This window comes from Cydia fagiglandana, chromosome 24 (assembly GCF_963556715.1).
Source record: "Cydia fagiglandana chromosome 24, ilCydFagi1.1, whole genome shotgun sequence".
Classification (NCBI taxonomy): Eukaryota; Metazoa; Arthropoda; class Insecta; order Lepidoptera; family Tortricidae; genus Cydia; species Cydia fagiglandana.
In genome coordinates this window covers 8,172,480-8,200,469 of record NC_085955.1, presented here as the reverse complement: position 1 = coordinate 8,200,469, position 27,990 = coordinate 8,172,480, and the positions used below count along the sequence as shown (strand labels likewise).

At 39.4% G+C, this 27,990-nt stretch overlaps 5 protein-coding genes across 5 annotated transcripts; all 5 read left to right on the top strand.

The window, feature by feature from the left end:
* Nucleotides 1-277: 277 nt before the first annotated feature.
* LOC134676690 (zinc finger protein 182-like) lies at nucleotides 278-1,078 on the top strand. Its single transcript, XM_063535088.1, has one exon. The coding sequence runs from the start codon at nucleotides 278-280 to the stop codon at nucleotides 1,076-1,078; it is 801 nt and encodes a 266-aa protein (XP_063391158.1).
* A 658-nt stretch (nucleotides 1,079-1,736) lies between these two features.
* On the top strand, nucleotides 1,737-3,120 carry LOC134676689 (zinc finger protein 62 homolog). The gene is made up of 2 exons (XM_063535087.1): nucleotides 1,737-1,860; nucleotides 2,033-3,120. The coding sequence occupies exons 1-2, from the start codon at nucleotides 1,737-1,739 to the stop codon at nucleotides 3,118-3,120; spliced, it is 1,212 nt and encodes a 403-aa protein (XP_063391157.1).
* Nucleotides 3,121-6,519: 3,399 nt separating this feature from the next.
* Nucleotides 6,520-11,672, top strand: LOC134676687 (zinc finger protein 678-like). The gene is made up of 3 exons (XM_063535086.1): nucleotides 6,520-6,625; nucleotides 8,363-9,442; nucleotides 10,591-11,672. The coding sequence occupies exons 1-3, from the start codon at nucleotides 6,520-6,522 to the stop codon at nucleotides 11,670-11,672; spliced, it is 2,268 nt and encodes a 755-aa protein (XP_063391156.1).
* A 4,538-nt stretch (nucleotides 11,673-16,210) lies between these two features.
* On the top strand, nucleotides 16,211-16,852 carry LOC134676686 (zinc finger protein 431-like). Its single transcript, XM_063535085.1, has one exon. It carries the CDS (start codon nucleotides 16,211-16,213, stop codon nucleotides 16,850-16,852), a length of 642 nt encoding a protein of 213 aa, XP_063391155.1.
* A 57-nt stretch (nucleotides 16,853-16,909) lies between these two features.
* On the top strand, nucleotides 16,910-20,468 carry LOC134676685 (oocyte zinc finger protein XlCOF6-like). Its single transcript, XM_063535084.1, has 3 exons — nucleotides 16,910-16,958; nucleotides 17,476-18,540; nucleotides 19,459-20,468. Exons 1-3 carry the CDS (start codon nucleotides 16,910-16,912, stop codon nucleotides 20,466-20,468), a joined length of 2,124 nt encoding a protein of 707 aa, XP_063391154.1.
* The last annotated feature ends 7,522 nt before the right edge of the window (nucleotides 20,469-27,990 follow it).

Here is a 27,990-nt window from a genome sequence, read left to right as displayed (position 1 = left end):
GGAAATTTTGCGCGAGCATACCGCTAAAGTCCACCAATTCGCCAACCTCGAGCTGGCAGTCTTCGACAGAACTAAAGACAACAGAAACAAAGATGCGGCGATCAAAATAGACGTCACCGGCATCTCATGCAAACTCTGCCCACAGCCAGTTCCAGACCTGGAACAACTGATCTCCCATCTCATAATCGGTCATGATGCCGAGTACGATGTTAGCGTCCCTAACTGCCTGCTGCCCTTCCAACTAGACAAGGACAACCCCACTTGTCCAACTTGCAATATGAAGTTCGTCTTTTTCGAATATTTACTACGCCACGCTAATAAGTACCACTTATCCCATGAGTACATTTGTGATGTGTGCGGCACCAGCTTCCAAGGGGAGAATCATTTAAAGATGCACCATAGATACTACCATAGGGAAGGAGGGTATACCTGTGACTATTGCGACGTCAGCTTAACAACTCTCTCTAAAAAGATTATTCACGAGAAAAACGTCCATATGGTAAATTTGCTGAAATGTCCTCATTGCCCGGAAACGTTTAAAAGTCCTTATTTTAAGAAGCTGCATTTAGCCAACGTGCATGGTGTAGAAGAGTTGAAGATAAAGTGCCAATATTGTCCTAAAGTATTTCCACAGGAGAGCATCATGTCCCGGCATATGAGGAGAGTTCATTTAAGAGAAAGAAACGTGGAATGTGAAGTTTGCGGCGAAAAGTTCTTCGGTCCCTACGACGTGAAGCTTCATATGCTGAAACACAGCGGGGAGAAGGCTTTCATCTGCTCCGTGTGTGGAAAGAAATTCTCTAAAAAAAGCAATTTAAACTCACACTCTGCTATGCATACTGGCAAAAAAGCATACACCTGCAATATATGTAACAAAGCCTTTGCGTATCACACCAATCTTACCATGCACATGAAGAGCATGCATCAGAACATCGAGCTCAAGGAAGATCACATCACAGAAGAGTTAATCACAGAAGATCAGAGCACGGAAGTTGTGGAAGTGTATGCACATACACAGGAGTTTATACACGATGACTTAGAAGGCGCTGAAGTAGTCGGGACGTATGTCGTCCAATAATCAATCAAATCATGGTTTCGGATGATTCTTGTTGCTATGCTGTAGTATTTAGTAGCTACCTATTTATATTTAATAAATATCGCTTCTAAAAGTTTTTTTTTTCATTAAAAATAAGTATATATAAAAATTAAAATGAGACTCAAACTTAAATGCTGGAAGGATAACTTAGTAGTAGTGCCCTAAATGGTTTTGTGGCGTCTCCTTAGTGACTTAACGACGTGCCACAAGATGTAACAGATGGCGTTAGTAGAGCTACTTCCATACAAATACTGCAACCTTCTATGAAACGCCATAACATATCCTACATGGCACTAAGTTCTGAGTGTCAGTTGTATTTAAATACAACTCCTACCAAACTCTCACCGGCCTTCGGTCCCCAGGCGTAACACCCGCCTGGAAAGAATACTCTATTGCCTGTTCTCTCCATTTTTTAAATATTTTTGATACTCATCATGAATCTTGTGCATAAGCTTACTTTCTTATATAACTGCAGCGTTATAATAATAATATCATTTCTTTACTAAATAGGATCCATTCGTTACATAGTGACTGAAAATCTATAATATTTTGAATAATAAATTCCACACAAAACTGACTGCCCATGATCATCAATTTGTTAATGCGTTTGTGCATAGGAAAACCAGGTTTTCCTACAAACATGTTTAGGATGCAGTTAGAACTGCTACTCATTTACTATCTGGTGAGGTTCGTGGAACCCATCTGTGCGTGCCTCCGCGTACATTTAGAAGCTCTACAGAATCGGGCAATTTCAGAAACCTTAGGTTTGTTGATAATGGTTTTAGAGCCATTATTATTTTGAACCCTCAAGGCACTGAGCGCCTTCTGAGTGAGATTGTATACGCAGGTCGTATAGAAACTAAGAACGCTTTAAATAGCGTGATTTTAACTTGAGCCCGAGTTATAAATCCGTAAATTGGACTACTCTCTTTCCAGGGACCAAACGAAGGAGGGCATACGAGACTTATTTGGAACGACTCAGTACTGTCCGGAAGAATATACTCTACTTGCTGCGCTACGGAAATGTACTGCCGTTCCACTGGAACACTAAGGGATTTAGCTGCTTCTATTGTGCGAAATCTATGAAAGACTGCGACACATTAAGAGAACACACATTGACCAAACACACTTCAGTTGATCTAGATACATTTATACCCCAAAGAATTGTAACAAAAAATGTACCAGTGAAAATAGATGTGACGGAATTAGCTTGCAAAGAATGCTCTGAACCCCTGAGCAGCGTAGAGGAGCTCATAGCACATATTATATCTATCCACGGAGAATTGTATGACAATTCAGCCGGAGTCTGCGTTTTCCCATTCATTCTCAACAAGGACATAATGCAGTGCTTCTTATGCGAAAACCGATACGACAACTTTCCATCCATGGTCTCACATATGTACAAGGAGCATATAGCGCACCATTCCATCTGTCAAGTGTGCGGTCTCAGCTTCATTGACAAAGTACGCCTCTCTAGACATATAAACAACTGCCATCTAGGTCACAAATGCAAAATTTGCGAAAAAGTCTTCGACGCCTCACACAAACTCGACAGACACAAGGAAAGGATTCACGGTCGCACGAAAACGCACGAATGTAACTTATGCAGCGCGAAATTCGACAACGATTACCAAGTAAAGGTTCACCTAGGAAAAGTGCACAATGTAGAGAAATATAGAATTAAATGCGAGCACTGTCCTAAGATATGTACTACTAAAGGAGCAATGCTACTCCATGCTCAGTCTATGCATTCCGATGTTAGGTACGAATGCGATCTTTGCGAGTACAAGACCGCCATAAAATGGATGATAAAGCTTCACAAACGCAAGCATTTCGGGGAAAGGGACTACGCGTGTAGCATTTGCGACAGGCTGTTTGGTCGGTCGAGTAACTTGCGAGCTCATATGAAGGTGCACACGGGTATATTCGGGCGGGTGTGCCGCTGGTGCAAGCGAGGGTTCACGGATTTGGAGGCGCTGGAGAAACATGAGAAGGAGACGCATTACTATACCAACTACGTATAACTTTTATCTATAAATATGTTGCTTTTAGTAGTAGTAGTAGTAAAACACTTTATTGTACAAAAATCAAAACAAAACAGGAAAAATAACATTGGTCATTAGTACAAAGGCGAACTTATCCCTTTAAGGGATCTCTTCCAGCAACTCTTCTCTTTCAGCAGCAGCTTTTAAACAACGATTCGCCGTTCCTTCATATCGTAATAGCGAAAACTCAATAAGTGACCAATGTCTCAGGTTTATTTGAGTCCTGGGCTCCTTTTGGCATAAATATATGTTAACAGGCTTGCCGAATCGGCACCTTGTCCCATAATTCTATTTTTAAATATTTCTTATACATAAGCAAAAATAATAGATAGTATAGAGGGGTCCTGTCATAGTAAATGTTGTAGTCACTGTAAATTTACTGCCATCTATACTCACGACTATAACTCAAAATAAACACGTATAAAATTATCAAAAAAATTAATATATGTTACTGTAAAAGCCCGAAGTACGGCAAAACCTAGGTCTTACCGGTAAATCCTAGTTCTTACCGATGCCGATCGGTAAAAGCCCGAAATGTTAAATCTTACTAGTTTACTTCGGGCTTTTACCAACACCGATATGGTAAATCCTAGGTCTTACCAACGGCGACCGGTAAAGTTTGAATCATGCACTGATTCTTGAGATTATTAGATGATAATATTTAAGAAAAAAAAACCGACTTCTATGGGGCCCGATGAAAGATTATGGTAGATGGTGCACTATGTAGAAAAGGAGGTAAAACCACCCACTTTTCTAGTAACATTTCGTTTCTGTAAGGCTCGCAGTTCTAACCTAACCTAACCCACTTTTGTTCGTTTCTGTGAGGATCGCAGTTTAAACCTAACCTAACCCACTTAACGGCGCATGCGATGCGGTCCACGGGGATTTGAGCGAGAGGGGTTGAGAATCAGTGTATGATTCAAACTTTACCGGTCGCCGTGGTAAGACCTAGGATTTACTATATCGGTGTTGGTAAAAGCCCGAAGTAAACTAGTAAGATTTAACATTTCGGGCTTTTACCGATCGGCATCGGTAAAACCTAGGTTTTACCGGTAAATCCTAGGTTTTGCCGTACTTTGGGCTTTTATATTTTATTATTTTTATATCATTTTGACCCATGTTCATTCACTGATATCTACGTGTTAAAATTGTTAAATATGAAACGGTGTCGTCACGCCATCTAGTCGAGCATAGGCTAAAAGTGTGTGCGCCATCTATCCGAGAATGACTTTTTCTTGATTTCCGAGGCACGTTTTTTTCTTAGACTTTATTCATCTTGTACGAAGTTACATATGTCTTTGACATAAGTAATTGTCTCAAATACCTAATTTTTATACTTACGCATAAAGGAGGATTACCTTATAAGTAAGCCCATGTGCCGTGGAACTCGTAGACGCACTTTCCCTTGTTTTATAGCAGGGGTCACCAATTAGTTTCTTCAGGGATCCGGTTCTTAAAATAAAATGACCATCACGGTCCGTTTTTCCTTAAGTTTATTAAATAAGTAAAAAATAAAATAGGTTGGAGGTCTGGATGCGGTCCGCGATTTGGTGACCCCTGTTTTATAGTGTTTTTGAAGACTTATCTTACCTTATGTATTGTAGGTGATAAAGTGATGAGATGTCACTCTCCTGAGTCCTGAAGTAGGGGAGGTAGGTGACCACTAGGCAGTTGGGAGGCACCCCCTTGTAATAAGTCCCGATTTACAAGGGGGTGTCCGAGCCTCCCGACAGCCCAATGTACCTACCCCTACCTATATTAAGTTGTGTATGTTGTTTTCTTGTGATTAAAATCGTTCTTTAAAACTGTTCATAATACGAGTTATATTTGACGTCATATTTTCCTATTTATTCAAACTATAAAATATAAAAGCAACAACAAGTGTATGTTATAACTTATATTCATAATACTCCTAATAAAATTATAGCAATAATTTTCTGTCGGGATACAGTGATATTTATGTTCGATTTTCTATCGAACAGTCTTTCAGAGAGAGTCTTTCAGAGATTCAGTATTTCAGAGAGACATTTTACTAGAGACTTGACTAATTAAATAATTTATATGATTACATGCAGGTAGCACGCATTATACAACAGCACCCTCTAGTTGTGACTTCCCTAAAATGTAGTTGCTTATCTAAAAGTCTGCTGTCTATTCCTTTGATGAACTTTTTAAAGTTACATTCATTATTTTGTAATAATTTATCTTATGCTTAAGCTACGTAAGTTATTGGCAGGAATGTAATGTTACTTGTGATATTAAATGATTTTCAAATATGTCAACATTTTATTTTATTACTCGATCTCACTAGCATAATTCTCCACTAGACATTTTGAACTCTTTTTAGTATTTTTCGTGCAAAGAAGTATAACAAGATTAGAAACATTTAGGTCAAAAGCAGTCTTTCCTATACAAAGTGTTCACAAGGAACTCGAAACCTATTTCTAAGATTGATTTAAGTTTCCTTTGTATCCTATAAAATTTTCCCGAAACTTTTTTTTTCAACTTTTATCTAAGTTTCCGCATCTTACACATCTGCAGGAACCTAGGGTGATTCCATGGTATAATAATATACTCCGCCTGGTACTCTCTTCCCGTCTTTTCGTGGTCACATGACTGACACAAGCCTACATCATGCGATAGCGCTATATGATATTATGCGATAGAGCTATATACAGCGGCCATGTTATTGTGGCGTAGGCTTGTGTCACTCTGGGAAGAGAAGACCATGTTTTATTAGACTATGGGTGATTCCGAAAATCACTACACCTTATAAAACAAAATCTCGAAGTCGTCTGTCTGTTTGTGTGTTTGTTTTTATGTTCGCGGTTAACTAAAAACTACTTACTAAACGGATTTTCATGCGGTTTTCACCTATCAATAATGTGGTTCTTGAGGAAGGTTTAGGTGTATAATTTCTTAACCTGTGCGAAAACAGGGCGGGTCGCTGGTGTTAAATAAGTATTATACTTACTGAGCCACAATTACTACCCATTAGATATTTTACTATTGAACCATAAGTAGTATGTACCTAATTCTTCTGGACTACTATTATTTTGATTTTATTAATTTCTCATTTAGGTGAAGTTTTGTCATACCTTTATGAGAAATAAAGATTCTTAAACCTGATGAGGTATGGAATATAAGTTCCTAACTACCTACCAGTGGCGGCGCGTGAAACATATCTATAGGCAAGCCAGGACTAATTTGGCTGACATATTTCCTTTACAACTCTGCTCAAACGTCCAAAAACAGGCAAGCCGGTGGGAATCGGCTTTTATGGACGCGCCGCCACTGCTACCTACCTACTGTCGTTTATAAGTTGTGTTCAGTGATAATCGTAGAACTAGAAGTTTACTGCCTAATTTGGAGCCTGATATGTCCCAATTTCTAATAGATCCGCACCGAAGCTCGAATGCAACCAGGCAGCAGAGATGGCGACAGAGAAAGGCCTTGGACGACCCAGTCTTCAAGAAAAAGGAATGTGAGAGAATAAAGAAGTTACAGAAGAAGAAAAAAGAAAAGTTGACTCCGATCGAAGAGGAAGAACTTAGACTGCGAAAGAGACAGCAGAAACGGTTGGAACGGGAGAGGAAACGGCTTCATAAACTGGCTGAAGTCAGATCAAATGAACCTCAGACGTAGGCCTCTATTTTTGAGATAACTAATGATATTCAGCCTTGTATTCAAGCCTAGTCTCAGCTAACTTTGCATAACAAAGTGAAGGAGTGTCGTTATAAACGTCATATTTCATAGATGTTTGATATTAATGATTTTATGTTAAGAAAGTGAAACCTTATGTTAAGACCATTAGAGTCCAATCTTAGTTTTATTCTGTGTGTTTGAATCATTAGTTTAAATCAAAATGCAACTGTGTATTATTGAACATTGTCATAAGTGCTTGCTTATTGCGTAACTTATAATTTTTAAGTTAACTATTTATAAGTAGTCTTATAAGTGAAATTCCTGTAATTTCTTAGACAAATAAAGTTTCTATAAACCAAATGATGATGATGATATTGTCACAATTAATTATTGCTAATACCATGCAGAATTAGTTTGGCCCGACTCCACTGTCGTCGTTATTTTATTAGAATTTCTTTTACTACGAGCTACATAAGTAGGTATTTAAATTAAAGGCAACTAGGCATTTAAATTAAATGAAATCTAAATCATTTAATAATCTAAATTATTTAATATATTTAAATAATTTAGCAAATATCATTGTCATCATTTCATTTAATTTAAATGCCTAGTTGCCTACCCCTATTTTTTTCTAAAATCTGCAATCTAATTTACCTAGTGAATTAGCACGAAGTAATGTTGCTATTAAGATTTAACCATTTCATCTCAAATCCTCATGTCTGAAATGCATTGTTCCATTTTGTTTTGGATTTTAGGCATGATATCATACAAACATATTAGCCAATAACACAACCATTATTATAGATTAACTTAGTTTACTAGTTGAACGATTTTATGCAGAGTTCAAAGCTCACACAAAATATATTATGAACCTCATCGCCCATCTACAAAAATGACGAGATATAACTTTGTATCCAGACAAGCTAAGATTGTACTTTATTAGGTACTTACTTAAAGCCTAGCCTAACCCACGTATGCGCTAGATTATTTTATTTATTTTATTTTATTTGTCAGGAAAACTTACAGCTAGAGTAACAAGTTTGGTAATAACATAGAAACAGTAAGCCAATTACAAGTTTCCACAGGTAGAAAATGCGTAAAGTACCTACATAGCGTGCGAACTTACAAATTTAAGAAATAATACTTATTACTTACAATTATATTTTGCTTATCATGCTTGACAAGGAGAATAGATTTACACAGTGAACGAGAAGAACAAAAGAGAAATAATAATACTCAATTAAGAAAAAAAAACAGGATAGAAATACATAAGTGTTAACAGTGGGAGAAGTCTTGGCTCATTAGTTTGCGTATAGAACTAAAGCTATCACAGAACAGGTATCACGACTAACGATATAATTTAAACCAATTATCTATTAGGTACGTTACAAGAAAATAGTGAAAATGTTAAGTTTTTAGCCAAACAGATATACCAGTTTCAGAGAACTTCAGTTACATAGCTCAAATATCATAACTAGACAGCAAAAGTTACCAAGATATGACCAACGACATGCATGAAACTAGGAATTAAGTATAAAACCGCAATGTAACGAAGCAAGACCAATTTTAATTTCAGGCGACGTAAGACCACAGAAACAGTCCAAACTGACCAAAGCGGACTCGGACTCGCAAAGTGACGAGGAACAAGTGACGAGCGCCAACAAAACACTCACACCCAAAGAGAAAAGGAAGATCTTTCGAAACAACGTCGTCCAAGTCCTAGTCAAGTCCACAGTCATGCCCTTCAGGTGGCTCAAGAGTTCCTACCGCTGCTTCTACTGCTACGACATCTTCCAAGAGGCTTCGGACTTGAAGAACCACCAACAAGTCCACACAGGCGACGAGATCAAGGAGCAGGCCATGAGCAACTTCTGGGAACCTGTGGTTTACATCGACATATCCAATTTAAGTTGCAGACTTTGTACAGATAACGTAGTGGACTTGTACGATTTAATAGATCATCTAGTCGCAAAACACGGAGTCGTGTATAACAAAGATGTCGGCACCTGTATGGTGGCATTTAAGCTGGATAATTTCTCAGTCACCTGCCTCGCTTGCGGCCTAAGCTTCTACACATTCGGACCATTACTGCACCACACCAACAAAGACCATAAAGGAACCTCGGCTATTCTCTGCGACATATGCGGCCAGCACTTCAAAGATGCCAATTTACTTAGACTACACATAAAAACTGTTCACGAAAACACGGGACTCCTTTGCCCTGAATGCGGTGAAAAATTCGAAACCCGAGCCAAGTTAAAAACGCACCAGAAAAACCATCACGACATGGAGAAGAAGTACAAGTGTCTCGTCTGCTCCCTGACTTTCCAGAGCCACTATAAAAGGTCCAGGCACATGGCAGCAGAACATAAGAATCGACAGGAAGTCAAGTGCCTCCATTGTCCAAAAACTTTCGTGTTCAGAAGCATGATGATGACGCATTTAAGAGACACCCACCTAAAAGTCCGGAACCATGTGTGCGGAGTGTGCGGGTGGAAGGCTTTCAACAGCAACAGATTGAAGAACCACATGTATAAGCATAGCGGAGAGAAGAATTTTAAATGCACCGCTTGTGACAAGGCATTTACTACTAAGAAGATCATGAAAGCGCACTGCGCGAGGATGCATAAGAATGTCCCTGTTGTTATGAACGCTTGTGAAGACTATGTAGGGTATTAACACCTTTGCAATAAATAATATACCGTCCTCTGTTTGATTTAACTAAACTTGTTTAAAAATCACCGCGTTTTTAGATATCACTAAATAAATGAGTATGAGTATGAATAAGAGTTTACATTTATGGCAAATGTCGACTCCATAGCTTGCTATTAGTCTTACCATGCGACAAAAACTCCGATGCCTGGATATCACCAATCCTTTACAGAAAACGGGAAATAAATCTGGTAGTATATTATGATATATGCTGCGGCATCAATTCTTTCAATCCATTCTGGTAATGGCGTTGGTGTAACATAAAATCAAATTTAGAATCGATTAGACCCTTCGATTAGGGTTCTGAAAATACTAAATACTGTATTGATTTTCACAACTAAGTAGGTAGGTCAAATCAAAACCATGCTTTCGGGTTAAAAACCGATATTTAGGTATATCGTAACTTAGCGATGCTTTTTTTGCAACTGAACGATATAAGCAACATATTTATTAAAATCTCATTATAATTTAGAGACTGGTTTTAAAAATTAGGACGCTTGATATATTTTAGTGCTGCTAGAGTTAACGATGTATGGATTCAATTATTATTGAATAAATTCAGTTAGAACTAAATCGCAGTTTTATTTACATATGTAGTTTAAGTGAAACTGATCGATGATTGAAGACAGATCGGAAATCGGAACGAATTAACTTTTTCCGATAACAGTAGTTTCTAACATTAAAGAAAACATTAACCACTGTAGATATTTAAGTAGTACATACAGTACTCAAGGTGTTGATCTGATACAGTAGAGCAGCCATTCTCAAAGTGTGTTCCGCGGAACCCTAGGGTTCCGCAAAGCCTCTGTTGGGGTTCCGCGAAAATATACTTGTAATAATAAGAAAAAAACCAGCTCTTCTGATGTAGGTATATCTGGTCCACAGTGATGAACGAAAATTTTTAATTTGGAGTTCCGTCAAATATTTCGCTTGCCGAAAGGGTTCCGTCACCAAAAAAGTTTGAGAACCGCTGCAGTAGAGTATTTAATATATTGATCGGTAAAAAAGTCCAGTTGCCAACTTAATGCGTAAGCAAAATAAGGCAAGAAACTCAAGCATATTAAAACAACTACCTTACAATTTCCCTTTCAGACGCCACTGTGCCAGGTGATCACTTCGAGCGCGCCCGTAAGAGACAGCTACTGCATCAGATCATACACTACTCCACCGCCATGCCGTTCCGGAGAGCCGCCAACATTTACAAGTGCTTCTACTGCTACAAGAACATTAACAAGGCCAGCGACCTTCGGGAACACCACGACACCCACGACGACGACGGACTCAAGTTCAGAACCGTCAAGAGATGCGCCATCCAGTTCCCGACCTGCCTGGACATCTCCGATCTCAGGTGTAAGCTGTGCCACATGGACTATGACGACTTAAAGACATTCCTCATCCATCTGCAAGAAGACCATAAGAAAATATTCTCCATGGAAGCGACGAAACACATTGAATGCTACAAAATATCCGACGGCAACATGAAATGTCTAATCTGCGACGAAACCTTCGAGTACTTCTACCCCCTGCTGATTCACACGGTGAGATCGCACAGGGAAAGCGTGCTGAAATGCGAAACTTGCGGCCAGAGTTTCAGCAGCAAATACGGTCTCAAAAAACACCAGACAACCCACGACACTCCAGAAATCTACCAATGCAGACATTGCGAGAAGTCATTCACATCGACGCATAATAGGCGGGAGCACGAAAAGAGGATTCATGACGAGAAGGCGCGGAAGTGCCATATCTGTGGGGAGATACTAGGCAGCACATTCAAGAAGGCAATGCACTTGGAGAACGTTCACAACGTGATGGGCGAGTTCAAATGCGAAACCTGCCCGAAAACCTTCCGGCTTCGCAACCATTTAGTCAGTCACGTTCAGCGCGTACATCTCAAGGAGAGGAACAAAGTCTGCATGGTCTGCGGCGACAAGTTCTACAATAACAATTTGCTTAAATTGCACATGGTGAGACACAGCGACGAAAAGCCGTTCGAGTGCGAGATATGCAATAAGAAATTCACGAGGAAAAAGGGTTTGGATATACATGTGCGTACGCATACTGGCGACAAGAGATGCGTGTGTCAGATGTGCGGGGCGGCGTTTGTGCAGACGTCGAGTTTGAAGCTGCACCTGAGAGTGCATCATGGGATAGAGAAAAAGACGGAGCCGAACTGAAGTTTTGACTGACAAAATATAGACATAGTGCATATTTTAATAGGTACCTATAACAGCATAAATAATAGTAGTTCTTTATTGATAGAAACAAAGAAATAAATTAACAAACATAATAAAACTTACAAAAATTATAGGTAAAAATAATAATAGTACTAGTACTAGTAGTAGTAGTAGTACTTACAAAAATTATAGGTAAAAATAATAATAGTACTAGTTACAGAAGACTCACTCTCTAACAAAACGCTTTCGTTACAGGACAGATATGGTCGCTAGGTGGCGACAGCGCCACGCGCGGCTTATGGCTAGCCACCAAAATTGGTGTGGAACGGATGTACTTTTAGTCGCGGAGTGAGCCACGTCTGCCTATAAGTAAATTTGTGGGTGGAATTTTTTTTAAGTACTTTAATTGTTAAGTATACAAAATTGAGAGGCTTGCATGCAGCTTGCAATTTACAGCAAGTATGCTTGCGCATTAGTTAGATCTGGGCGCACCTTCAAGGTTTAATATTTTCAATAGATAATTCTGACGTCATAAGTATATAAACTTGTTAGGTATATTAAGAACTCCTTCTGATGAGCGTTTGATCCGTGCATATAGTAATAATTTATATTGCATTGAACTATTACTAATGTTGGGACAACGCGAGGAAATGGGGTTGGCAACTGTCAAAGGTTTGCATAGATGGCGCCATCATAGCTTGCTCCTTTTTCTATGAGATTTGGCTTAAATAACTGGCATCCAGGGTATCAAAAAAGCAAAAAATTTACACAATTCTTGGGATTGACGGGGCAAGCTATGATGGCGCCATCTGCCAAAAACTTCCACCGGCCAACCCCATTGAAAATAAATATTCATCTAGTTATCTAGGGAAACCATACTTTTTATAATTAGCCATACTGCGGTTTACATTAGCATAACTTACAAACTTGTATCACTGATGATATAGAAATAAATACATATAAACATATGTAAGCTCGTTTTATGGTGAAAATTCTTCTCATGATAAAATCCCGTATTCTTTTAAATTATGAGTGAATTCTTAAATTTTATTAGAAAGCCATAAGGGCTACAGACGCAACACAATTTAAAAATAAGTTACGGCAAATATGTAACAATTATGAATCTAATACGATCATTTATATTCTTCTGCTTTCATAAGTATTTGATTTTTAAAAAGCGTTTTTTGATTAAAAGACATGTCAAGATCGCTTACCTTATTTCAAGTTCTTTCTAATGCTAAAAAAACGAACTTGGTGTGTCTTTTAATTGAAAAACACATTTTAAAAATAAGTTACGGGCCGTATACGGCAAATATGTAACAATTATGAATCTAATACGATCATTTATATTCTTCTGCTTTCATAAGTAATAGTTTTTGATTTTTAAAAAGCGTTTTTCAATTAAAAGACATGTCAAGATCGCTTACCTTCTTGCAAGTTCTTTCTAATGCTAAAAAAATGAACTATACTTTAAGATATGATATGAATCCACGTGATACCACGAATGTCTCTTTTTAACACCGCACGACTGAATGAGACAAACACTCTCGTCGTAGGCAATTACGACCACCATATCCGTAGTTTAAGTAGATTTGGCCCAAAGATGTGTGTGAGATAGAGATCACAAGAGGTAGAGGTGGTGCCTCTTGCTTGGCAAGTTTTCCTCCATATCAAAGGAAATCTAACTTTAACCTGATATGAATAGAGTACATTTTATTTATTGATTTTTCTTGTGTAGGTTTACCCAAGCCAATTTTTGCGCTTTTGAACTCTAATGTAATTAGTACTTGTACAAGTACGCATAGACTTAGATAAATATAGTTTATTATTCAAGTAGGCATATTACAATGCGCTTATTATTTATTTAGGTATTTATTTTTAAACTTTATTGCACATGCACATGCAAAAAGTACAACAGGCGGACTTAATGCCGTTATAGGCATTCTCTACCAGTCAACCGTAAAGCGAAACAGAAAAGCGTCCATGTGGGTGCAGTGAGAAATAAACAGAAAAAAAAAGTAACTAAACTTATGAACGCCAAATAAAGCTACACCGGCTCCAACCCTACACCTCGCCTCGAGAAGATTTAAGTTTTAAGAGGAATACGAGGGTAAAAAAATCTTGAGTAGAAAGTGATACTTTTAACAGACCACTATTGTCCCTTGGAGAAAGACCGCGAATAACATAGTATTAACTCACATTTATAGACGGGTCTAACGCGAATTTTATCCAATTAACTACCTTGATTTACCGACGTTTCGACACAGGTTTCACTGGTCGTGGTCGCGGCTGACGCACCTGATCCACCCTCAATCGGTACTTTACTTGCAGGGCCGACCGTGGACCCTGCCGCCGAAACACGTCGCATGAGGAAACTCCTGCTCACCATCCTACAGAACTCCACAGCTATGCCCTTCACGACCTGGGGCAACACGTACAAATGTTTCTTCTGCCAGAAAATCTTCCATAAGCCCAGCGGTTTAAAAAATCACACCAACACTCATGTAGACCTCGAGCAGAAATTTAGAACTCATACTCATATATTTTATTGCATTTCATGTGTACAGAGGATCTTAGGGCTAAGTACAGTTTCAACATGAACCCTGCGAGGGTATAGCAACATATTTAAGACTAACTAAAACTAGATCATTTAGTTCTCACTTAAAAACTCTTGGATACAGTAATATGCTTTGCTAATTAAATGTCACTTTAGTTGCATTTTGAATCTATTTATGTTTGTTTCTACCTTGGAATTTTATTGGACTGGACTTGGACTTTGGAATTTTATTATAAATATTGACTGACATCAATCGATGTGGAGATGGTCTGAGAAGCTTTATCAAACTAGATGTTACCGAGTTAAAATGTAAAAAATGCGACAGCGAATTTAAGTCGTTAATAATTTTTAAGAAAAAAAAAACCGACTTCTTTGGGGGCCGGTGAAAGATTATAGTAGATAGTACACTATGTAGAAAAGGAGGTAAAACTACCCATTTTTCTACTAGCATTTCGCTTCTGTAATGGCTCCTCTACAGGATGGGCCAACGCCGGCCACTCCAAGGGACGCAGCCATGCGGTAGAAAGAGATAGCAATATTACTTGCTCCCTCTAACGCATAAATGCGACCCTTGGAGTGGCCGGCGTTGGCCCATCGTGTAGAGGAGCCATAAGGGTCGTAGTTCTAGCCTAACCTAACCCACTTCTCAGATAGCAGTTCGGTTCTGTGAGGATCGCAGTTCGAACCTAATCAAACCCACTTTTCAAGTAGCATTCCGTTTCTGTAAGGCTCGCAGTTTCAACCTAACCTAACCCTTGTTCGGTTCTGTGAGGGTCGCAGTTCAAACCTAACCTAACCCACTTAATGGCGCATGCGGTGCGGTGTACGGGGGTTTAAGCGGGAGGGGTTAGTAAGATTGGCATCATCATACTTTATACCTACATTTTATGGTAGGTAATCATAGTGGTTTATTTAGTTAAGGTATCATAGTGGTTTTCCGGGCCAAGGTCCGGGTCCGGGTCCGAGTCCGAGTCCGAGTCCGAGTCCGGGTCCGAGTCCGGGTCCGAGTCCAGGTCCGAGTCCGGGTCCGAGTCCAGGTCCGAGGCCGGGTCCGTGTCCGTGTCCGGATCCCAGACCGGATCCGAGTCCGGGTCCGAGTCAGGATCCGAGTCCGGGTCCGAATCTGGATCCGAGTCCAGGTCCGGGTCCGGGTATGAGTCCGAGTCCGGGTCCCAGTCCAAGTCAAAATCGAAATTCGTAATCACCAGACGTGTACCATGCGTCGTTGAAGAGTTCTGTTCTGGTCATCATCAGCAGTTCCACTTCATCAAATGCGACAGTTTTTAATGAAAATGCTTGATTTTCTGATGTAAATACAAAAATCTCTATACGCATGCCTTTAAGATTTGAGGAGTTCCCTTGATTCCTCATGGATTCCATCATCAGAACTCGAGCTTGACAAAAATGTGGCTTAAAAACTTAACTTGCTTAACAAACATAACGAAGAGGACAAATCGCCAACCGTGAACTATGCGTCGTTGAAGAGTTCCGTTCTGATCATCATCAGCAGTTCCACTTCATCAAATGTCACTTTTTTGGATGTATATGCTTGATTCGTTGATAAAAAACCAAAAATCACTATATGTATGCCTTTAAGATTTGAGGAGTTCCCTCGATTACTCATGGATCCCATCATCAGAACTGGGTTTTGTCAAAAACGGGACCAATCTGTATGCATATACATTCAATCAAAAAAAGAATTTTCAAAATCGGTCCAGTAATGACGGAGTTATGGAGTAACAAACATAAAAAAAATAAAAATAAAAAAAAACATACAACCGAATTGATAACCTCCTTCTTTGAGATTTGGAAGTCGGTTAAAAAACTTCTTAACTCATTTTACGGAAGTTCAAAAGGAAATCTGGATATGGAACCTTTAAAGTATATAGACGGCTACAAATTAGCAGACAGTGTAATGAAATGTCTAATTTGCGATGAGAATTTTCAATATTTCAATCAGCTACTCCTGCATACGCTGAGAATGCACAAAGTGAGCCAGTTCATGTGCGAGACCTGTGGCGTCAGCTACGCTACCAAGAAAAGATTAGCTAAACATTACCAAAGCGTTCACGAAACTAATCAGAATTATCAGAAAACATACACCTGCAAGCAATGCTGCAAGAACTTCGCGACTCGGCACAAACGTGATAACGAGAAGCGAATACACGATATGAAAGCTAGCACATGTGATATTTGTAACCAAACCTTAGGCAGCGCGTTTAAAAAGGCAACCCACTTGGCCAACGTCCACAATGTTAGGCAGGCCGAGTTTAAATGCGACAGTTGTCCTAAAGTCTTCCTGCTTGCAAGTCAGCTAGATATCCACAATAGGAGGATATACGTGAAAGAAAGAACTAAAGTTTGCGACGTGTGCGGAGACAAATTCTGTGATGATCATCATCTGAAGTTGCACAAGGTTAAACACAGAGAGGAAAAACCTTATGGGTGCGATATCTGCTTGAAAAAGTTTCCTCGAAAAAAGGCCCTGGTGTTACATAAGAAGATACACACGGGAGACAAGCCGCGCGTGTGTGAGGTGTGCGGGGAGGCGTGTGTGCAGACGACTAGCTTGAAGGTGCATGTGCGGGTGCATCACGGGATTGGGAAGAAGCAGTCGAAGTGATGTGCGTGGATCAATTAAATGAGTTAAGAATCGTTTAATAACATCATCATTCTTTAAATGTCTATACATAAGTGTAAAGAAAATAAACATGTATTTACATATAAAGGTAATAAATATCTGTACCTTTTTAGTAGACCTATTATCATTTACGTACTAGCTATTTATTTGGCAGTGGGGTTTGGTATAGGTACGTACTAAGGTGTTGGAAGTACTGTAAATAAAAGTTTAGACGCCGGACAAATAATTAATCTATATTACACTACTCAAAAACTAAACTAACAAAAATTATAATATTTAACAAGTAAGGATTTTATACTCAATCAAAATAATTAGATAGATCTTTGTTTTATAACCAGAACAAAATTACCTACCTGTTGAACTATAATACCTATTGTATTCCACCGGATTAGATAGTACTCGTAAATTTACAAAATGTAGGTATCTACTTTTGGCTCAACTTAGTGTATTCAACGATTTGTTTTTAAATAGTGCAACAGTGAACATAATTTTATGTGTTGCGTAGGTACCTTTGGACTTTCCATCTATAAAATACCTTTCTGAGCTATCCAAATACAAAAGAGAGCAGCCAACAGCCAAGTGACAAGAATTTTATCTAATTTCAGAGAGCACAGACCAGGGGGTCCGCAGACGGGAGGAACTGACCAAACTGCTCACCATTACGATAGAGAACTCTACCGTCATTCCTTTCAAATGGCAAGCCAACGGTTTTCTGTGCTTCTACTGCGGGTGCCCCTTCACCGACTCTTCGGCCCTCAAGCATCACACCAAGGCTGAACACGAGAACGCCAAACTCAAAACTATCTTGAGAACCACTGTGGCGAAAAGCGGGAGCATTAAACTCGACGTGTCAGAGCTAGCTTGCAAGAAATGCGGCGAAACTATGCGCAGCTTACAGCATTTCTTCAACCATATTAAACAACACGGTTTTATAATAAGTGAAGAGGCTTCACATTGTTGCTATCCATTCATTCTTACTGATAACGATATGTCCTGTCTTGAATGTGGGATGTCTTTCAGATTTTTCGGCCCTCTCTTAATTCACACACATAAATATCATACCAAATCTGAGCCGTTCATTTGTGAAATATGCGGACAAGGATTTATAGCTAAAGCGAACGTGGAAAACCATAGGAAAATACACGACAAAAAGTCCGATTGCAACTATCACTGCAAAGAGTGTGATGAAACATTCTCTACACAGTACAAACTTACTTATCATTTCGAAAAAGTCCACACTTTAGCCAAATTCAAGTGTCCTAAATGTCCGGAAGTTCTAGGCAGCAAATACTTAAAGAAACGTCATTTAGCTATCGTACATGATGTGAAAAGCGCGCAGTTTAAATGTGACGAGTGTCAGAAGATTTTCTCGTTGAAAAACAAGTTGCTTCTGCATAAGTCCTGCGTGCATTTGAAAGAAAGGAACATTGCCTGCGAAATTTGTGGACATAAAGTGTTCAGTAAAGATCATTTGAAGCGACATATGGTGAAGCATGATGATGCTAGACCGTTTGAGTGTGAATTCTGTAAGAAAACATTTCAAAGAAAGAAGACCTTGGAGTTCCACAGGAGGATACATACTAACGACAAGAGGTATCAGTGCAAGGAGTGCGGGCGGTCGTTCGTGCAGTGGACGAGCCTCAAGCTCCATATGAGAGTGCATCATTCCAGTAATAATGAAACGTGGACGTAGTAGAAAATATTTTAAATAAACAGTTGTAGATTTAACTTTGTTTTTCATTTTACACCTAGTTAACTAGACCCCTATTCGACAAGCGACGTTTGACGTATCGTGTTGATCTCCCATTGATGTGGGAAAAATCATAAGTTCTCGAATACGTACAATGTCAAAATTAGACATTAACAATCCACAGTTAGGGTGACAAGCAAACCAAACCGAACCGCCCTTAGTTTAGAGTTGAGTTTTGGTTGTACCAAATGATATTATCCACCGTTGATGGAATCAACACTCAGTATGCAATAAAATCAACTGTTGATTTGACGTGTATGCGAAATCTGACAGTTGTACGTGTCGAATTTGGCCTCAGGACTTTCCTTGCGCCTTTATAAGTATGAGTTTATACATTTACAGTGTCAGTGCAGTGAAGCACTCGAAATATCCCTAAGGCCAGCCACACTTATCTGTATTGACGTTAAGTGTGCCGTCAGATATACCGGAAAAACAGGTAGCAAGAAATATGAATAGTTTACCGTGTATGTTCTGATACCTACGTATATTATTGAGATATGAATATGAACTTATTATCAACATATGTGTCGCTTAACTTCAAACTCGGGTAAATCCATTCGACCCTCTCAGCAAATAACTACCCTATTACCTTTTCTTAATACCAAAATCGCATAATCTGACAGATGGATTTACCCGAGTTTGAAGTTAAGCGACTCATATGCTGTTGTTGTATAGGTATGTTAAAATTATATGTTGTTAGAGGTTTCCTCATTCCACATTTTTTTTCGTTTATCAAATTCCTATACAGGAAGTACAGGAACAGAAGCATGAATGTGTGCTTCTGATACTTGTTTGCAATTCTGTCTAAAACTCATTCGGATCTATCTTAAATCCACAGATCCAAAGAAGCACGAACTCCGAGTACCAACGCAAATCGAATGGCAAAAGGCAGCTGCACGTCGCTACGTCCACTCCGTCCTCACCCATTCCTCCCTCCTTCCCTTCCGTTGGCGCGGCAACCGCTATATCTGCTTCTACTGCCACTACACCTTCACGGAGGCCACCTGCTTAAGGACACACACTAGGACACACCAAAACCTGGCCATTATGAAGCATTTAACACAAACTAGAGACTTCGCACCCATAAAAGTTGATATCGGAGAAACTTTAAAATGCCTCAAGTGTAAACATGAGGATGATAGCTTGGAAGGACTGATTAAGCATCTCAAAACACACAAACTGATAGGAGATACAGAGCAGGAGTGTTTCTTGCCTTTCAAACTAGCTGACCATCAGATATCTTGCTTGAAATGTGCTAAATCCTATCAGTCTTTCGGCATGCTTTACTCTCATATGAATAAAGTTCATTTGGAAGGCACTAAGCGCATTTGCGAGGCGTGCGGTGAAAGCTTTTTCTCAGATTTCAGTTTAAGAAAGCATGTGCAGTCGCATCATTCTAATTCCGACTTCAAATGCAGCCATTGCAACGAGAAATTTAAGTTAGACGCGAATAGGATTAGCCATGAATATAAAGAGCATAACATCAAGTCTTTTAAATGCTACAAGTGTGATGAAATGTTCGGTTCGCATTACTTAAGACGTCTGCACTTGCACAGTACTCATATGAAGATGGAATTTACTTGCAAGGAGTGTTCTAAAACTTTTCTAAGCAAGTCTTTGCTAAATCGACACGTGAATAGGGTACATTTGAAGGAGAAGAAATTCGCGTGTCCCGTGTGTGGGGATAAGTTCTTTGATCTGGGAACTTTGAACGTGCATGCGAAGAAGCATTCGTATAGCCAGCAGAAGAGTTTCCAGTGTAAGGTATGTTCGTTGGTTTTCGGTGGGAAGGTGGAACTGAGTGACCATATGGTCACTCATGCGGGGCAGTCGCTGTCACTGAAGTAAGTTATGTATGCAAATTATAAAGACAAGACACATAGTTCCTAAAATCCTAGACGCGTTTTTTTATGTAATACATTTCATTATTTAGAATGATTAAAAAATTGATCAATAAAAATTTCTTGAATAGGGAATATTCCGCGAAACTCTGCGTAGGGGTCGCTACTACCACAATCCGTCACAATCTGGGGGTCTACCGCGAAACAAGAAAATCGAAATTTCGTTATCTAAACTTCTCTATCACTCTTGCATATTCGAGCGATAAAGAGGCAGATAACTAAATTTCGATTTTCGCGTTTCCCGGTAGGCCCTTGTTAACATTTATGATGATGATGATTGATGCATCAATGTAATATTTATTGTCTGTGAAAACTTGTCAAAAAATAAATAATAAATAAATAAAAAGTCATTTATTGTCGCAACAAAACTTACAGCAACAAATCGAACAAAGAGAAAACAAAAAAGGTTACAGCTTACATTATAAGGTTAAAGTCCGATAGGGTTGTTGACATTGAAAAAACATTTAAGGCACAGTATGTATAAGTTACTCTATGGTTTACTAGAGGAGCTAATGCTGCACTCTAGCGGCAGAACCTTGCAGTAATACCCCCTATTGTTGTTACTACACTTTAGTTGTTTTTACATTTAGTGTTTTCCAATATACTGAACAATATACGGCACGCGCGGCCGGAGCGGCGGCCGAGTCTCAGGCGGCGGTGAAGCGCCAAAAGTATGTTCCCTTGGGCTCGGGTTATATTTTCGTCCCTTTTGCGGTGGAAACGGCGGGCTGCTGGGGTGCTGACGCGAAACAATTTGTGCGTGACATAGGCCGTCGACTCAGGCAAAAGGGAGAGGATCCCCGCTCCGAATCGTTTCTGGTGCAGAGGCTGTCCATAGCCATCCAGCGGGGTAATGCCGTGAGTGTTATGGGCACTTTTGCACCGGAAGCGATAAAGAACGGGTTTTGACGGATAGGTACTTTCGTAATTATTTAAGATGTATTATGTACATATTGTGTCCAAAATTATAAATAAATAAATTTTCATATACTGAACAATAATAATGTAATATAATAAACTGTTTAAAAACAAAAAATACTGCGCTTTTTATTTCATCCTGCCCGTAGGGATAAATTGAACTGTCACAAAGTAAAAAGTAAAGTAATAGGGACTATCATTCGACGCGAGAGGATATAGGGACGGAAATAAAAGCAGAGTGCACTTTGTACAAATCACAATGTATTCATGAACTATTTACATCGGCCGCTATACTAACATCCAAGTATACAAGGCTACGGTATACGGAACCAACACTTTACAGTTACACTAGGCGCCTCAAGGCATGTCACATGCAGACCATTAGGGGTTGTGCACAAATCACGCGAGGTGTTTTCGGCTACTTTTTGACCCCCCCCCCCTTGGTGAGGTTTTTGGCTACCCCCCACACACAAACTCACGTGTATTTTTTTGAATTTTTTTCATTTGACCTAATTTTAAGATAAATAGTATTTTATATAGAAAATCTTGTTCATTTTTCTATTTTCGTTAAATAGACTCGCTATTTTGAAGTGCAGAGTGAAGATTTATGTTTAACGAAACCGAGAAAAAGTATCCACTCATGTGGTAGGTTTTTTTTTAGTTTCGTTCACTGTAGAAAATTACACGTGAGGTTTTCTTATACCCCCCTCCCCCAACGTGATTTTTTCGTGACCCCCCCCTCCCCCTATCGAACCTCGCGAGATTTGTACACAAGCCCTTACTGATGTAGTGCATAATTATTTTCCATCATCGTCACGGAAACTTACGAACGTGTCTTGCTATTTCAGTCAGTCTCGGTACAAAAAGTACTGAGGTCGGCTGAAGTAGCATGACAAATACGAACGTTTCCGAGAAAATACGATGGAAAACAATTATGCGATGCAATTTTTAACTTTTCTATAATGTAGTACGGAATAGGAGAATTTTAAGGTATTATTTTATGGTGCCCCTATAATTATTTTATGGCAGTTATTTAACATCGTGTGACAAGGACAGTGTGATAGTATTGATAGTCCGTCACACAATGTTATATAAAGTTATGTAACTATCAGTATAGGGGCACCATTACCAAGACGCTTTGGTTGCCAGACTATATAATTTAGAGTGATTGGTTGATCAAATTTAATGATTTTGGAATTTACCCCAATACCCCTTAAAAAAACGCATTCCAGCGAGGCTAGATGAAGTGATATCAAGACGAATCATCACTGTGTTGAAATTAACAAGTTATATTTTTATATTTCTTCTTCCTCGCGTTATCCCGGCATTTTGCCACGCCACAGCTCATGCGAGCCTGGCGTCCGCTGGACAACTATGTAATCCCAAGAATTGGCGTAGGCACTAGTTTTTACGAAATCGACTGCCATCTGACCTAACCCAGAGGGGAAACTAGGCCTTATAAAGATGAGTCCGGTTTCCTCACGATGTATTCCTTCACCGAAAAGCAACTGGTAAATATCAAACCATATTTCGTACACAAGTCCCGAAAAATTCATTGGTACAAGCCGGGGTTTGAACCCCCGACCGGATTGAAAGCGGCACGATCTTACCGCTAGGCCACCGCCTTAATATATTTATATTTCAAACATGTAATGGTATAATACTGTTTCGTGGACATAAATAAAAATAGAAAAGTTAAAAATTGCTTCTACGAACAATGCTCAGTTAAAAAAAACGGTCTCTCCTGTTCACTTCAGACAAGAAATGCTATTTACTCAAAGTATCCAAAGACTCGAGCCTTTTAGCTCTTTTTTAGGGTTCCGTACCCAAAGGGTAAAACGGGACCCTATTACTAAGACTTCGCTGTCCGTCCGTCCGTCCGTCTGTCACCAGGCTGTATCTCACGAACCGTGATAGCTAGACAGTTGACATTTTCACAGATGATGTATTTCTGTTGCCGCTATAACAACAAATACTAAAAACAGAATAAAATAAAGATTTAAATGGGGCTCCCATACAACAAACGTGATTTTTGACCAAAGTTAAGCAACGTCGGGAGTGGTCAGTACTTGGATGGGTGACCGTTTTTTTTTTTGTGCTTTTTTAGTGCTCGCCTCATCTCTTGACGCCTAAAAGGCTAAAAGCCTATTCCTATTTAATTAGTAAAATATTTTAGGCGTCAAGAGATGAGGCGAGCCCTAAAAAAAGAGCTAAGAGCCTCGAGTCTTTTGGATCACTAGCATGCACTTAGCTTTGAAAAAACTTTCAGGAGGTTGTTACAAAATTGTCCAAAGTCCGTTACTAATTGTAAAACATAAAACATTAGACTTAAGTCATGAATAGTCTAGTTTTTTTTAACTATGAAGATAACCACCGTAGACAATGTACCTCATAGTTAAAAAAAAAACTTTATCAGTGATATTAATTCCTGAATTTTTAGCAACAAAATGATTGAAACGTACAGTTAACCGTTTCCAACATTTCAAATTTAACTACATTTAAGATGTAATTTCATAAAACGGGATAAAATTTACCCCATTTGATTTGAAACTGATTTGATTTCCATGCTAGAAAAACTGTACTCAATTCAGCTACTGGTCAAAATTTGCTTAAAAATCTGTAAATTGACCATTTAAACCATTTAAATTTATTAATGCTCACAATACGATCATAATCAACAATTCGCTTCTCACTAACACTCGAATGAAATACATACATCGATATAAAATAAAAGTCCATTACATTTCGACACGACGACGAAATCTAACCACTCCTCAATGAAGCTATTAAAACGGGCGACTTCATAAGGGAATTCTAATAGAAACTGACCCGTTTTAAATGCTCTACACCACCCCCGCACATAGCACACAATTAGTGTACAGACTCCATCAGATACATCGTCACGGCCAACGTATTCACAACTATCTGAACAAAGCCTCTACTATCGATTTTTTTAAGTTCATGTTCAGATAATTTTGAACACCTCGGCCCCTCCGATATATCTGATGTCGAGTGTACTAAAACGTCTATTACAATGGTACGGTCTATTACTACGGTGTTTTACAGATTTAAGTATAACGATACACTGAAAATATTTTATTGTGATATTTGTGATACAAGGAAAACAACTCGCAAGTGACGATACAGTGAAACATGAGCAAATGCGATATTTTTATTTACAACATATTGAACTATTATCACAGAATAAATAATATTACTAGGTACAGAAGACTCACTCTCTAACAAAACGCGTATGTTACGATCAGCACAGATATGGCCGCTAGGTGGCGACAGCGCCACGCGCGGCTTATGGCAAACCCCAAATTTGGGGTGGAACGGATGTACTTTTAGCTACCTGTAGCAAAGCGACGGAATCGTGGAGTGAGACACGCCTGCTATTATTACTATAGTTCGAGTTTTTAGCATTAGAAAGAAGGTAAGCGATTTAGCCATGTCTTTTTATTAAAAATCACCATTGAAAAATAAGTCACAGCAAACATGTTAGAATTATAAATCATATACGATATTTTACATTCTTTTGCTTTCGTAAGTAATTATAAACTAATTATTTAAAGCGTTTTTCAATATTTTTTTAATAAAAAGACACGTCAAGATTTTTTATCTTCTTTTTAATGCTAAAAAACGAACTATATAGATGGTCAAGCAAATCTTGTCAGTAGAAAAAGGCGCGAAATTCAAATTTTCTATGAGACGCTATCCCTTCGCGCCTACATTTTTCAAATTTGCCGCCTTTTTCTACTGACAAGATCTGCTTGACCAAGTATAGTAATAATAGTTCAATGTGTTTGTTGGTTATAAAAAAAATCTCAATTGCTCACGTTTCACTGTAGTAAAGTCTATTACTTTTACCTCGCGAGGCAATAGTTAAAAACGTTTTTGTAAGTAGGATTAGGAAAACTGGTACCGTCAACCGGGGTGAATAGGGTCCATAGAGGTACAATAATATAGAGATTACACGGGGGAGGGGCCTAACGACCGAACGAGATGCACTTATGGAAATTTCAGTAGGAGTAGCAGAGAAAGCGGTATCATTGCTTGTCCTTGTCACAGTCTCACTTTTTCTTTGTTCCCCACCAAAAATTTAGTATGGTTTATGGTGGGCGACAAATAACCCGACCGAATTACGTAGATTGTTTTTGGTATGTTGTCAGGAATGTTAAAACGTGTTTTTAATATTGTCGCTTTGCGTATGTTTTGTCCCTCACGGAGGCACGCGTATAGCTCATCTATGTAATACTAGGTCTATGATAGGGACAAAACCTTAAATTTGATTTGACTGACAATTTCATAATAATAACCTACACAAATTGTGTCAAACAAAATATACTATTATTTTCAATCGAATTATATAATTTTTGTGTATATTCTTAAAATGTCTTGTGTGTTTTTTTTTAAATTTTAAGTCATATCAAAGACATATATAACTTCGTATAAGATGAATAAAGACAAAGAAAAAAACGTGCCTCAGAAATCAAGAAAAACTCATTCTCGGATAGATGGCGCACACACCTTTGGCCTATGCTCGGCTAGATGGCGTTGACGACACCGTTTCATATTTAACAATTTTAACACATAGATATCAGGGAATGAACGTGGGTCAAAATGATATAAAAATAATAAAATCATTTATCCATATAGGAATATACATTGTTATGATAATTTTATACGTGTTTATTTTGAGTTTTAGTCGTGTGTCGATAGATGGCAGTAATTTTACAGTGACTACAACATTTACTATGACAGGACTCCTCTATACTATTTATTCTCTTTGGTAATATTCAATCCAGCCATCCCCATTCAACACGGTTGACGGTATCTTGTATTTGAACCTTGGACCTATTGCACCCAAGGCGCCTTTAGTTCACTCACTGCACTCTTACACGTGTGGGGTTGCGTACAAGTGTCCTGTGTGTGTGTGTGTGTCCGTGTGTGTGCGGGTGTGTGTGTGTGTGTGTGTAGTGACCTATGACGTCATCATGTCGTTGCAGGCGGCTCCGCTGACGGCGCCCTTCAGCAGCTCGTTGATGTCTCGCCGGAACATGGACAGGTTCTGCGTGAATCTGGAATATCACAATAATCAGTTAGTTCTTCTTCTTCTTCTTCCTGGCGTTATCCCGGCATTTCGCCACGGCTCATGAGAGCCTGGGGTCCGCTTGACAACTAATCCCATGATTTGACGTAGGTCAGGATTTGTTGGTGCCGTTGGTGGTTTTTACGAAAGCGACTGCCATCTGACCTTCCAACCCAGAGGGTAAACTAGGTCTTATTGGGATTAGTCCGGTTTCCTCACGATGTTTTCCTTCACCGAAAAGCGACTGGTAAATATCAAATGATATTTCGTACACAAGTTCCGAAAAACTCACTGGTACGAGCCGGGGTTTGAACCCGCGACCTCCGGATTGCAAGTCGTACGCTCTCACCGCTAGGCCACCAGCGCTTCCTGTATTTCATTCCACAATAATCAGTTAGTTAAAGTAGAAAAGTAAAAGTATGTAATATGTAACACAGACAAAAGACATCCTTCAGACTGAGCATAGTAGCTCTACCCCCTCTGCCACAAATACGGTAGTTTTACTCCATTCTCGAGTCGAAAGTGTCTTTGTGTGACGCCCGTGTCTTTGAACGGACCAAGCTTTTATCACTGACTGTACTTTTCTTACGACAGACAACTAACACTCATCGAGACAATTCTAAAAACCCACAATTAGGTTGTCATGTTTCATCACAGAGTTCCTATGGCCACCTCCTGTCTCCATCATCAGATCAGCTCAATGGTACCATAATATTGCATTGTTATCCGATTTATACATGCATGCAGTCCGCTGAACCACTGCGCTAGCTGTGGTTGCTCGTCTCTTGGTTGCTGTATCATCATTACTCACTTGTCCCTGTTCTTGGTGAGCAGGTTGGGTTCTATCCCCTGCATGAGTCCGCTGAACCACTGCGCTAGCTGTGGTTGCTTGTCTCTTGGTTGCTGTATCATCATTACTCACTTGTCTCTATTCTTGGTGAGCAGGTTGGGTTCTATACCCTGCATGAGTCCGCTGAACCACTGCGCTAGTTGTGGTTGCTCGTCTCTTGGTTGCTGTATCATCGTTACTTACTTGTCCCTGTTCTTGGTGAGCAGGTTGGGTTCTATCCCCTGCATGAGTCCGCTGAACCACTGCGCTAGTTGTGGTTGCTCGTCTCTTGGTTGCTGTATCATCATTACTCACTTGTCTCTATTCTTGGTGAGCAGGTTGGGTTCTATCCCCTGCATGAGTCCGCTGAACCACTGCGCTAGTTGTGGTTGCTCGCCTCTTGGTTGCTGTATCATCATTACTCACTTGTCCCTGTTCTTGGTGAGCAGGTTGGGTTCTATCCCCTGCATGAGTCCGCTGAACCACTGCGCTAGTTGTGGTTGCTCGTCTCTTGGTTGCTGTATCATCATTACTCACTTGTCCCTATTCTTGGTGAGCAGGTTGGGTTCTATCCCCTGCATGAGTCCGCTGAACCACTGCGCTAGTTGTGGTTGCTCGCCTCTTGGTTGC

Excerpts from the sequence above, each read along its gene's own strand:
- LOC134676690 (XM_063535088.1), top strand. The coding sequence starts at position 278 with ATGAAGTTCGTCTTTTTCGAATATTTACTACGCCACGCTAATAAGTAC.
- LOC134676689 (XM_063535087.1), top strand. The coding sequence starts at position 1,737 with ATGTTTAGGATGCAGTTAGAACTGCTACTCATTTACTATCTGGTGAGG. Across the intron at positions 1,861-2,032 it reads GGCAATTTCAGAAACCTTAG|GGACCAAACGAAGGAGGGCA; the intron begins GTTTGTTGATAA and ends CTCTCTTTCCAG.
- LOC134676686 (XM_063535085.1), top strand. The coding sequence starts at position 16,211 with ATGCACAAAGTGAGCCAGTTCATGTGCGAGACCTGTGGCGTCAGCTAC.
- LOC134676687 (XM_063535086.1), top strand. The coding sequence starts at position 6,520 with ATGTCCCAATTTCTAATAGATCCGCACCGAAGCTCGAATGCAACCAGG. Across the intron at positions 6,626-8,362 it reads AGTCTTCAAGAAAAAGGAAT|GCGACGTAAGACCACAGAAA; the intron begins GTGAGAGAATAA and ends TTTTAATTTCAG. Across the intron at positions 9,443-10,590 it reads CCCTGTTGTTATGAACGCTT|ACGCCACTGTGCCAGGTGAT; the intron begins GTGAAGACTATG and ends TTTCCCTTTCAG.
- LOC134676685 (XM_063535084.1), top strand. The coding sequence starts at position 16,910 with ATGTCTATACATAAGTGTAAAGAAAATAAACATGTATTTACATATAAA. Across the intron at positions 16,959-17,475 it reads ACATGTATTTACATATAAAG|AGAGCACAGACCAGGGGGTC; the intron begins GTAATAAATATC and ends ATCTAATTTCAG. Across the intron at positions 18,541-19,458 it reads TATGAGAGTGCATCATTCCA|ATCCAAAGAAGCACGAACTC; the intron begins GTAATAATGAAA and ends TTAAATCCACAG.